At 35.3% G+C, this 11,200-nt stretch overlaps 1 protein-coding gene across 2 annotated transcripts; it reads right to left on the bottom strand.

The window, feature by feature from the left end:
• Positions 1-1,912: 1,912 nt before the first annotated feature.
• LOC110920978 (B3 domain-containing protein Os03g0120900-like) lies at positions 1,913-9,516 on the bottom strand. 2 transcript variants are annotated; one of them, XM_035986601.1, is made up of 4 exons: positions 6,724-9,516; positions 4,292-4,361; positions 2,365-2,502; positions 1,913-2,238 (listed from the first exon to the last, which is right to left on the bottom strand). In XM_035986601.1, the coding sequence occupies exon 1, from the start codon at positions 9,028-9,030 to the stop codon at positions 7,489-7,491; it is 1,542 nt and encodes a 513-aa protein (XP_035842494.1). In that variant the 5' UTR covers positions 9,031-9,516; the 3' UTR covers positions 1,913-2,238; positions 2,365-2,502; positions 4,292-4,361; positions 6,724-7,488. The 2 variants fall into 2 exon arrangements, with proteins under 2 accessions (XP_035842494.1, XP_035842495.1); XM_035986602.1 differs by lacking the exon at positions 4,292-4,361.
• Between the last annotated feature and the right edge of the window lie 1,684 nt (positions 9,517-11,200).

An 11,200-nucleotide genomic window follows, 5' to 3' on the forward strand; every position in this document is an offset into this window, starting at 1 on the left:
CTCACGTACCTTTCCTTGGTTACTCAACTAATAACAAGCTGGCCCCTATGTACACCTACCTATAAATCATCTTTTATTATTTCCTTCCATATTCTTATTTTATAATATAACTTATATCAACACATAACTAGCAAATGTCGGTCTATAAGCCCTTGTGCAGTGGAGCGAGATAAAGGTGGTAATGTAACCTGCAGCGTCCAGAACACTACCCTTCCGAAGCGCTACGAGGGTTATAAATGACTGGGTGATATATGTATAGCAGTGTTATAGGAGACTTTCTCTCACACAAACATATATTTACAGTATATACATACATATATATCCGTATCTACATAAACCCCCACTACACACTCAAGTTAATTACATACCCCTCTTTCTTACACATTTGCCACGCGTCCTATAAGCCCCTGTTTATATAACCCCCTACTACACATGGCCAAATGGTTATGTGGGGTAAGCTTTTGGGTTTAGAAGTTAGCCTATAAACAAGCGCACAAAAACATTATACTCTATTCACATAAACATCCGATATACCATCTTCAATGTCTTGTGAAGTGGTTTGCACATTATACATGTTAGTGTGTGGTTTAACTGATAGATGTATAGTTCATGAAACACAACACGATACATGTTTGTTTGGCATCATTTGCTATTGGACACTAATCATGCTTTGTCTAGATAGGACCCACTAGCCATATGTTGTTTCATGGTGATATATGTACTTGCTCTAGCTTGTATCCATCCCTTTCCCACTGATTCATTCATAAATTATTAATTGGTCCACATAATATGTACACCGAAAATTAAAGTTGGACTAAAAGATGTCTATGAGATATTAGCTGGCGACAAAGATTTAATAACTGAATAATGAGTACTCAAATCTCAACTGATCTATTTTCCAAATCCTCAAAACATTTTTATAACTCTTGATAGAAGTTAAAGATCCCTAAAAATATTAATTTGTAATAATTCAGATAACATTATAACACTACAACAAAACCAATATGATCGACATAAAGTGTCCATGGCTAATCTTGCCACTTTTATGACGGAATTTGCATGGCCGTTTTAATGGTCACACACACACACACACATATATATATATATATTAATTAGAACAATACCGTTATCATTCCACACGAAAAAGGGCATTTACAAAGCAATGGCAGGTAGAGGAGGGTGGAGGAGGCATCTACAAGATAGAGACATGGGTTCGTAAATGAAGCTAAAACACTGCCGTAAGTGCCCTAAATGGGGTTCCAAGATGTTTCTCAAGATCTGAATCCAGCGCTAGATGGTGGAAGGAAGGAGAAAAAGAGGTTGATGAATTTCTTGGGAAACGTGGGGATCACCAAATGGAATTAGAACACAGCCGCAAGTGGTATGGGTTTGTTGGGGTTGAAAGAGAGTGAGCGATGAGGCAGCATAGTATGAATGGATGAACACACCTCCTCCAACCTGTTAGTTATACAAAAGGCTAAGACCATGTATGAATAATGCCCCTACCTATGGGCGTTGTGCGTCATGTGAATAATGCCCCTACCCATGGGCGTTGTGCGTCATGTGACAGTCCAGTCACCAATGGGGCGTTTTTCTAAGATATGTGTAGTGGGGATACAGGCATTATGTTAAAAAAGAGGTAAATAAAATTAAATAAAAAGAATATCAAAAACCTTTATTGGACAAAGAAAAAGTAGAACAGCAGTGACTGGCCAATCTTTTGAACATGGTGTGGAAAAAACAACGCCAAAACGATTTTTTTTAAAACGCCCAGGAGGCGGGCTTGGGGGTGTTTTGGGGCGTGGAATTCAACAAAAACGCCCAAAATTTGACGACCACGGATGATCTAATCTGTCAACCACAGAATGAACTCACGTGTAGATGCAAAACTAGAAAATAGTTCTACGAGAAGTACGAAATAATAGATACACTAGAATCCATCAAATAAGCACATACACCCAGGGTGCGAGCCACCCGAGAAGCAAGCTATTACAGCGAGCGGCTGGAGCAGTATGGAGCCAGGTTTATTTATACATACACATGTACAAGTATTCATATAAGAGAGATCAGGAGAACCATTTAATTACTTACAACTTTGTATATTAGAAATCATAATAGTTGTATCAAGCTCCTCGTCTATATATATGATTACATCTAGAGGGCATGTTAACATGTCCAAAGGAAACTAATCTGAGTCACACGTGAGTCCTCGATCCAGATGTCATAAGTCCTAGTTATCTACAGGAAATTAATGACAATTAAACACGTATTTGAGGCAGAAAATGAGTGATCAGGGAAGATTAAGAAGTCTTTGAGAGGAATAAAAACCACACATTAAAGTGCAAAAGGATAGGGCAAACTTACATATCTTGGAGTATGCTTTGGATCAATTGCTATATATGGTTTCTGATGAAAACCCAAAGCTCTGGCAACTTACTCAAAAAGAGAAAGAATAGAATTTAATGCACCTATGTCATATAGACACCATATGCATACCTGGACCTAGCTACACAGAAAAGATTACAATAGCTGCAATTACGAAATTTCATGTTAACTTAAACTTTTTTTAAAAAGAAAGACAAAGGAAACAAAGAATTTGACATTGTAATAACGACCATATAGAAATATTTAATATGATTCAATTTCTACATTTAATTTAAGTAACTTCAGAGATTACTGCACTTTAAACATATTAGACAGGATCATTCATGGATACTTTTATATGCATGCTATAGTTTTTCATACTTCAAAAATTTTTCAACTTTCTTGCAGCATATGTACATGATATGGAGGCTCACATAATATTTGATGGCAAGTTTGTGATACATGTTGGTCATTATCATCAAGTCATTTTAGTGTAACTAAATTTACCTAATATCAAAATACACGTTGATATTAGTTAGGAGGTACGGAGTGCACAAAGGTTAAGACTAGCATATATTTTTTTTGACACCAACGAACCCTAGGGTTCCAAGGGGGTGGTATTCCCTCGGCGGCGAAGGGTCCAAGTGGTTGACCTCATGGTGCACAAAATTATTGCTACCGATGATAATCGTGTTAATCAACTCAACAATTTATATCGAAAACTGACACACTTTCTCATAAAGCATTCGTCATTTCAACTAAATATTGTGCTGGTTCTATAACACAAAAACCTTTGGTCTATTTCTAGATATGTGTTTTTTCACAACAGAAGACAAATATTCGTTCTTTCTTCTCGAATTATCCGATCAAGATTTTGAAATTATCAAAGAAATACTTTAATCTAAGAGTTATTCTTGCATGATTAGAGAGACATCTAGAATCTTTCCAAAACTACAAAAAAAAATAAATAAATAAATAAATAAACTACCCATGCTCTTGAATAATCATGCCAAAGTCATTGTGACAAGATCATAACTATCTCTCGGTAACCAAATGAAAAATACCTTGCGCTCCTACATGTTTTAACCAATCTCCATCAATTTGATATCTATGAGGAATCTAAGATGAAAAGAATTTTACTCTTTTATACAACAAATATATTTGTCATGGTGTCCATTACTGGGTTGAGTAAGAACTCATCAAATTTGATGCAAGTGTTCCTATCTAGTCTCAAGTGAGCTGAAAATCAGCTCGCGGTTTAAAGCAAGTCTCCACACACTATTGTGAGTGTTTTTACTATTAACTCATGGCCCTACTCAAGGATGAGAGGAAGACCAATACGGTTCAAATAATGGCTTTTAAAGAGGTATTCTTTTATTCAAGGCTCTTTCACTGTTGATCTACCTCTTCAGTTGAGCATATATGTTACCAAGTTTGCATTTAGGGTTTGTATGTATAGGTAAAGTAAGGTTCATATCAAAAAGGAGGCTTAAGGTAAAGTGTATAGGTAATGTAAGGTTCATGTCAAAAATGAGGTTTAAGGTAAAAGTGCAGGGAGGATGCATCAAAATAAATTAAGCACTAGAATCCTTTTACCTAAAGGGCAGTTCTATCCTAAATGTTACGTCTCAGGGATAAAAATAAATTTATAAACTTCTAAATACATCTATGTTCCTAAGGATTGAAGAAGCTGCAAATTTGAAGATATACTAGTGGCATGTGCACACGCAGAAACCTAAATATAGACCACCTGGTCTACAAGAAAAAAAAAAAACTAAGGTTGATAAGAGACTGCCTTCATAAATACCTAGCAAGTTCTGTAAATTTTGTTTCTTCATCTATTCCCACATTATCTAGCTATTTAACAAAAACAAAAACATTTGCATTTTGCGCACTTATGTTAAAGAATAAATATAGATTTGCTTACAGGAACATTATAAGTGTCAATCTCGTTTTCAAAATCCTACATAAAATCAAGCTTTAATTTTCGCCAATACCTTGCAAAAAATAATTAGAGGCAAATTAATTAGCAAATTTTCGCCAATACCTTAAAAAATAATTAGAGGCAAATTAATTAGCATGTTTATATTACTTTGGCATGGTTGATTGGAGATAAAACCAACACTATTTATAATGACAAATGATTAGAACTATAACAATTCGTCTAAATTAGTCAATAGAGTTTATATGTGTTCATGAAAAAAAAAATCCACAATAAGATATCAATATATATATATATATATATATATATATATATATATATATATATATATATATATATATATATATATAGGGAGGAGCTCATGCGAGAACCACCCTTATTGTGAGAACCTTGAGAACCAATGTGAACACAACCTAAAATAGCTAAAAAACCTAAAAAAAACCTAAAAAAACCTAACCCCCAACCCCCCCCAAAAACCTAAACCCCCCACCCCCCCCCCCCAACCCAAAAAAAACCTAACCCCCCCCCCCCCCAAAACCTAACCCCCCCCCCCTCAAAACCTAACCCCCCCCCCCAAGCTAAAAAAACCTAAAAAAAACCTAAAAAAACCTAAAAAAAACCTAACCCCCACCCCCCCCCCCCAAAAAAACCTAACCCCCCCCCCCAAAAAAACCTAAACCCCCCCCCCCCCCCAAGCTAAAAAAAACCTAAAAAACCTAAAAAAAACTAAAAAAAACCTAACCCCCACCCCCCCCCCAAAAAACCTAAACCCCCTCCCCCACCCCCCAAAAACCTAACCCCCCCCCCACCCAAGCTAAAATGCTAAAAACTAAACCCCAAAAAATCTAAAAAAAATCTAAAAAAATCAAAAAAAAATCTAAAATTTTTTTTTGATTTTTTTAATATTTTTTAGGTTAAAATCGCTACTTTTCGAAGCAAAAAAAAAAAAAAAATTTTTTAAAAAAAAAAAATTAAAAAAAAAAAAAATTTTTTTTTTTTTTGATTCGAAAAGTAGCGATTTTAACCTAAAAAATATTAAAAAAATCAAAAAAAAATTTTTTATGTGATTTTTAGCTATTTTTAGGCATTTTTGGTGTGTTCACATTGGTTCTCGCGGTTCTCACAATAAGAGGTGGTTCTCGCATGATCTTCTCCCTATATATATATATATATATATATATATTGTTCAAGTTTTAGTTAGTCATAATAATACACAAACTTGCCGAGTTACATCAAAACAGAAGGAAGACGGGCAACAAGCTGCGCCGCCACCCATTTCTGAATTGCAAACCCTCCCCTGGGGCTGAACAATTGTTGTGGATGACCCGTTGGACCCTGGTCAAAAAGTGGATAGCTTCTGACGCTAGGGAGTCAAATATGTTATATAATCGTTTTAATTAAACAAGCAAGTTAAACAGGTTTTACTGGATTGAACAAATAAAATTCTTTAAATTAGGTATCACTAAAACGAAGAGCATTTAATATCATGCTTGTGCTTTGTTTGGTAAGATTTATGTCAAAGAAAAAGGAAAAACAAAGATGTCACATAATGTAAATATGTGAATTGCATAAGTGACATTTAATGCAATTACTTTGTTGTACATGTGATAATCACTTTACTAGTTTGGTGAAGAAATGAAGGTAAGAGAAAGCTAGAGATTTCAAAATGGTCATTTATGTTATAAAAACAAAAGCATACATATATAAATGATTGTATTGTACATAATACAAATGTTTACACACTATAACTAACTTCAAAATGATTGTGTTACAGTATAAGAAAATGACTACAAATTGATATGGGTGCATGTATATACACATACGCCATCTCTCTCTCTCTCTCTCTCATACATATTAAATGTTATTTTATTATATCCTTAAAGATAAGCACTATTGATAATAAGTTCTGACAGTCATATATGTATTATATATAAGGTAGAAGTTAAAGGAGAGAATCATATATTATTATATTAGTTTTATAGTAAAAAAAAATAATTAACTATAGATATGTTGAACAACAAAATGAAGTATATATTTACTATAGAAGTAAAAAAATTCAAAGAATAGTTGAACATGCAAAATGAAACGTGGAGTCTGATAAAGAGATGGGAGGGTACTGTAAAGAAGAAAAAGATAACACAAAGAAAGAAGGGGACCTGGCTATAGCTAGAGTGTTGTATATATTAAATCTGATCTTAAACAGAAAGGAAAGGACAGTGTTTGTATTTGTGAAAAATGTAGTATGTGGAAGATATGGAGAACACAGGTAAAGAAGACTAATAGCAAGAATTAATGATAACATTTCTTAAGAGATGTCTAGTAACAAGCAACATGCACACAGCCTTTTGTGTGTTTGTGTATCTGTGATATTGTGTATATATATATATATAGAGAGAGAGAGAGAGAGCAGAAAGTACCTGCAGAGAGAGAGTAGAGTACCCAAAGGAAGGTGTAGCAGCTCAGCGGCAGCAACACGAGCAACAAACCTACAAAAGGTAATAAAAACAAAGCCGAAGAAGAAAGGAGAAAACCCAAACCCTTCCTCTTTGATTCTTTCTTCTAAGTTTTTTCCATAATCACATTTTCATTTTAGATATTTATACATCCACATAAACAGGAAATGAAAAATAAAACTCAATATATTCTGTGAGAAACTTGGCATGTAAATGTATAGAAAATTATAGGGTTTACAACATATGATTAAAAAAAATAAAACATTGACATAAAATTTTGGAAACTTTAAATAATTGCTAGAGTAATAAATAAATATATAAATATATAAATAAATGGAATAGTTAGTGAATAGCATAGTAATATTGATATTGAAGGTGTAAATGAATTTTATAACTGGAAAATTGTACATCAAACTAAGTAGCTGAAAACTAAAACCAGTTTGCACCTCTGATCACTTCCATTAGTTTGCAGCACACAACTATATATAACACTCTTCAATCGCCTTTTGTATCTATCATCCATCATCCACAATACTCAATGGATTAGTCTCCAAACTGATTTCTTGATCATCCAAGATTAATATTCACTTGATCTCCTCAAATATTTTTGGGTACAAAACGATTGATCGATCAGATCCAATCAAAATTCTGGATTATAGACGGCTTCTCAAATATATATATGTAACCTCACACAAAAATATATAGCTATATGATTCGATATTTGTGTGGTCAGATACCAAAATCCAAGGACATAGGAGAAGATGAAGATTTTGTGTTTTTGTTAAAAGCATGATCAGTAGAGGAGGAAGACATCATTGTGGTTTCTTCTTCTTCTTCTTCTTCGTAAGGTCTCAATTGCAGGTAAGGTATTGTAGAAGAAGATGGTGTTGGTACATGATAATGATGATTGTGGTGGTCGAATTGGTCATGATGGTAATTCGCAGTGGGAATGGTATTCGTGGCAGTGGTAGTGGAAACCATGGTAGGGGGCAATTCGGTTGAGGGGTCGTAGTCTTGATCGTCGTCATCTGAAAGGGGGCAATCCATATTAACCCCAAACAAACGGAGTCGCTTAGCGGCTGCTTTCCCATGGACCACAGGAACCGATTCAAACACAACAGCCGATGGAGGTTGCGGTGCCGGTGGAGGTAATGGTAATGGTAATGGTAATGGTAAGGCGGGTGGATCCATTCCCATTCCCATTGATCCCATTCCAATTCCAATTCCAGTTCCAACCCCACTTCTCTGAGGCATTTGCATCATGTCCACATGTTGCTGCAGTGGGATACCACCTCCTCCACCTGATCTGAAATAAATTACTGATCCTGAACCGCCTTGATTCACATTAACTACACTCCCAGTGCCTATGTTGTGGTAAGGGCCGCCCGTGTTACCATAGCGGAAAGAAGAGGGCTGCATCATCAAACTCGAATGGCTCCTAGATGGTGCTGGTTGAGATTGCAAGAAAAGCGGATTCCAACTGTTCCTGCTGAATGAAAACTGATGATGAGGTAGTGGAAATGAAGATAATTGGTAAGGCGGAGGTGGTGCATCCGGACGGTGCCTCCAGTCGATAAACAACCGATCTTTAGCCGAACCACCGACACCTCTCTGGAAAGAAACAATATCTCCAGCATCTAGCTTCTTATCTTTAACAAAACGGCTCCATCCTTTAGTCATCACATAGCTTTGGCTGCTGTTCCAATAAGAATACCTAAACCTCCATGGTTTTCCATTCCTGTCTTCAAAGTTAAGAAGAAGACCCTTGTCGTTGGTTGAAGAATCCAAGGGGAAATACCTCTCTGCGTGTTGTTTAGGAATCACCAATCGATTGAGCTTCCCTACGTCACTTGGAGTCACCACTTTATCAAACATGTGCTCTCTCTCCACAACCATCATCATCCCCCCTCCTGATTGTTGGTCACCATCATCATCATTGTTGTTATTATTATTGTTATTATTATTATTATCATCCGGGGCCGCCGAAGGTTCGCCTCGGTGCATCCAGCCCCCACGCGGGTTCTGGTTGTGGTAGGGAGCTTGAGGATGAAACAGTGGAGGTTGTTGTTGATGTTGTTGATGATGATGAGATGAAGATGGAGAAGAAGAAGATGAAGAGGGGAATAACTGACCTGCAGGGCCCGTGTTTTGTCTTTCGTCTTCGTCGTCTTCTTCGAAAGAATTCCCACCTCCTTCTCCACCTTGCTGGTTTCTTTTGCTTCCAGTGCTACTTCCACTATCACCACCAGTGGTCTTACCGATAAAATTCATGATTTTTGTGTTTGCTTCTGGGATCCAAGATTATGTAGAAATTTGTGGATCTAGCGTGTGGTGTTGTAAGCTTTGGATCATGTGAAGATTACGTACTTGCAACCATAGAACACATGAAATGAAATTGAGGGCTTCTGAAGTTAAAATAAAGATGGTGATGATGATGTTGATGATCTTAGGGTGTGGGGATGTAGGTACTATTGGTGTGTTGGCTTTTTCCCAAGGGTTTTATGCACTTATGGTAATCAAACATCTAGCTTGCTAGGGTTGACATATAAGAATTATTGGAAAAAGATTGGGAACTAACTTACCCCCATTAATTCCAAATTACCTCTCAACTATTAATATTCCCTTATTTTCAATTTTCAATATCTCTTTTCAAGATTAAACCCATGACTTTTGCAGTTTCTTCTCTTCCATTTTGACTTTCTAACTCTTCTTCATCTCTTCTGCAAAAACTGAACCAAGTTGGGATATTATTTGTGCAGAGTGGTGCTTACCTGGAAGCAGCTTCTGCCCCATATTTGTTGCCCCTTTAATTACATTTATCGATTTAAAACTTACTTTTTCATCATTTAACATTGCATTTATTATAAAAAAATATTTAATGTTCTAGTTATTATTCTAATTATGTATTCCATTAATACTAGAGGATATGTGCTCTTTCTAGATGTTTTGTTTTCTTGATAAAATATTTAGAGTTGTATTAAGTATTAACCAACTCCAAAAAAATTATATCACAAAATAAAAACCCTATAAAACGTGAATATTTGATAGTTTATAAAGACTTGTGATAAAAAACAAATATATATATTTCAAAGTAAGTTGAATTCCTAAAAAGAATATTAAATAAAAAATATTTAAAATACCTAGCTACCTAGGTTAGCTTCCTTTTCATGGTGTAGAGAATATACCGTAAGTACAATAAATTTTAGAAGCTAAAATACTAGGTATTAGAGTCAATTGTATGAATACTTTGCTTCTTACTTATTCTCTCAAATTGTAAGGAATTAATTAAGAGTTAAATGTTGAAAATTCAATATATATGAAATGTAATTATGTAAAGGAGCTAGATCGATAATGGAGATGGGGAGGGGTCCAGAAGTTTGGTTCATGTGAGGTTGCCACTGTCAAATGGTCCTGGACCTGGACCTGGACCTGGACCTGGGGCTGCGTGTATTCCTTCCTATTTTCAACTATTTCCCCTCCTCCATCCCCTTCAAAGTTTGACAGTTGTTTCCTGTTTCTAATTAAATTACCACCATTCTTAAATATAATAGCTACCTAGTATTAATATATTTGGAGCTCAACATGCATGTATATCCTAGTGTTTTATATAATAATTCCTTCACATGTAGCCAGTCGTCAATAACTGTGTTATTCTATTTATCATCTTGTCACTTTGTCGTGTCGTACTGTCTCATATGTTTTGGACAGTTTTGAGGGTCGGGTTAATTTATATATATTGGTTTCTTGGGGAAGGTTTAGTCACACCTTCCTAACTTGATGGTTAGAAAGTCCCAAGACTTGGAGCCCAACCACCCAAATTATAATACTGTGGTCCTCATCCTATCCTACAATTTATAATTATTCTCCACCACCTTTTTCTTTAGGCTAAACATTATTTAAATTATTATGATACCAATGGCCCTATCATATTATATATCACCGCCCCTCCCCTCCCCTTTCGATAATCAAATCTATCAAAAGGTAACATCCTACAGCTAAATGTTAAACCAGCGGAATTAAAACTGAATCAAACGGCTGTTGTTGATTATATTAGTTATATAATATAATGACACTTTTGGTATGTATGGATGTATGTCTAGTTGTGGTGAGGGTGTGTGAAAAGTTTGCTTACTTAGTAGTAGGTCCGCTTTATATGTGTTCTTAATATTTATATACTGATACAAGTGCACTTTATTTATGTTGAATTGATGTTTTTTAATCTATTTGTGTTTGTGATAGGTTCATGATGAATATGTTTAAAAATCATTATTTAATCAAAATCATGACAGTAGATTTAAGATGAAATATAATTATTAATGTAAAGACAAGGAAACATGGAAGTTTTTCGATTCATTCCTGGCTGCCCAAGAAGTAAAAGCAATTTAGGTGGAGAATTAACATCTAACTTTAAGGGGCTGTTTGCCGACTTCAGAATGGTTAA

Source organism: Helianthus annuus, chromosome 17 (assembly GCF_002127325.2).
Source record: "Helianthus annuus cultivar XRQ/B chromosome 17, HanXRQr2.0-SUNRISE, whole genome shotgun sequence".
Classification (NCBI taxonomy): Eukaryota; Viridiplantae; Streptophyta; class Magnoliopsida; order Asterales; family Asteraceae; genus Helianthus; species Helianthus annuus.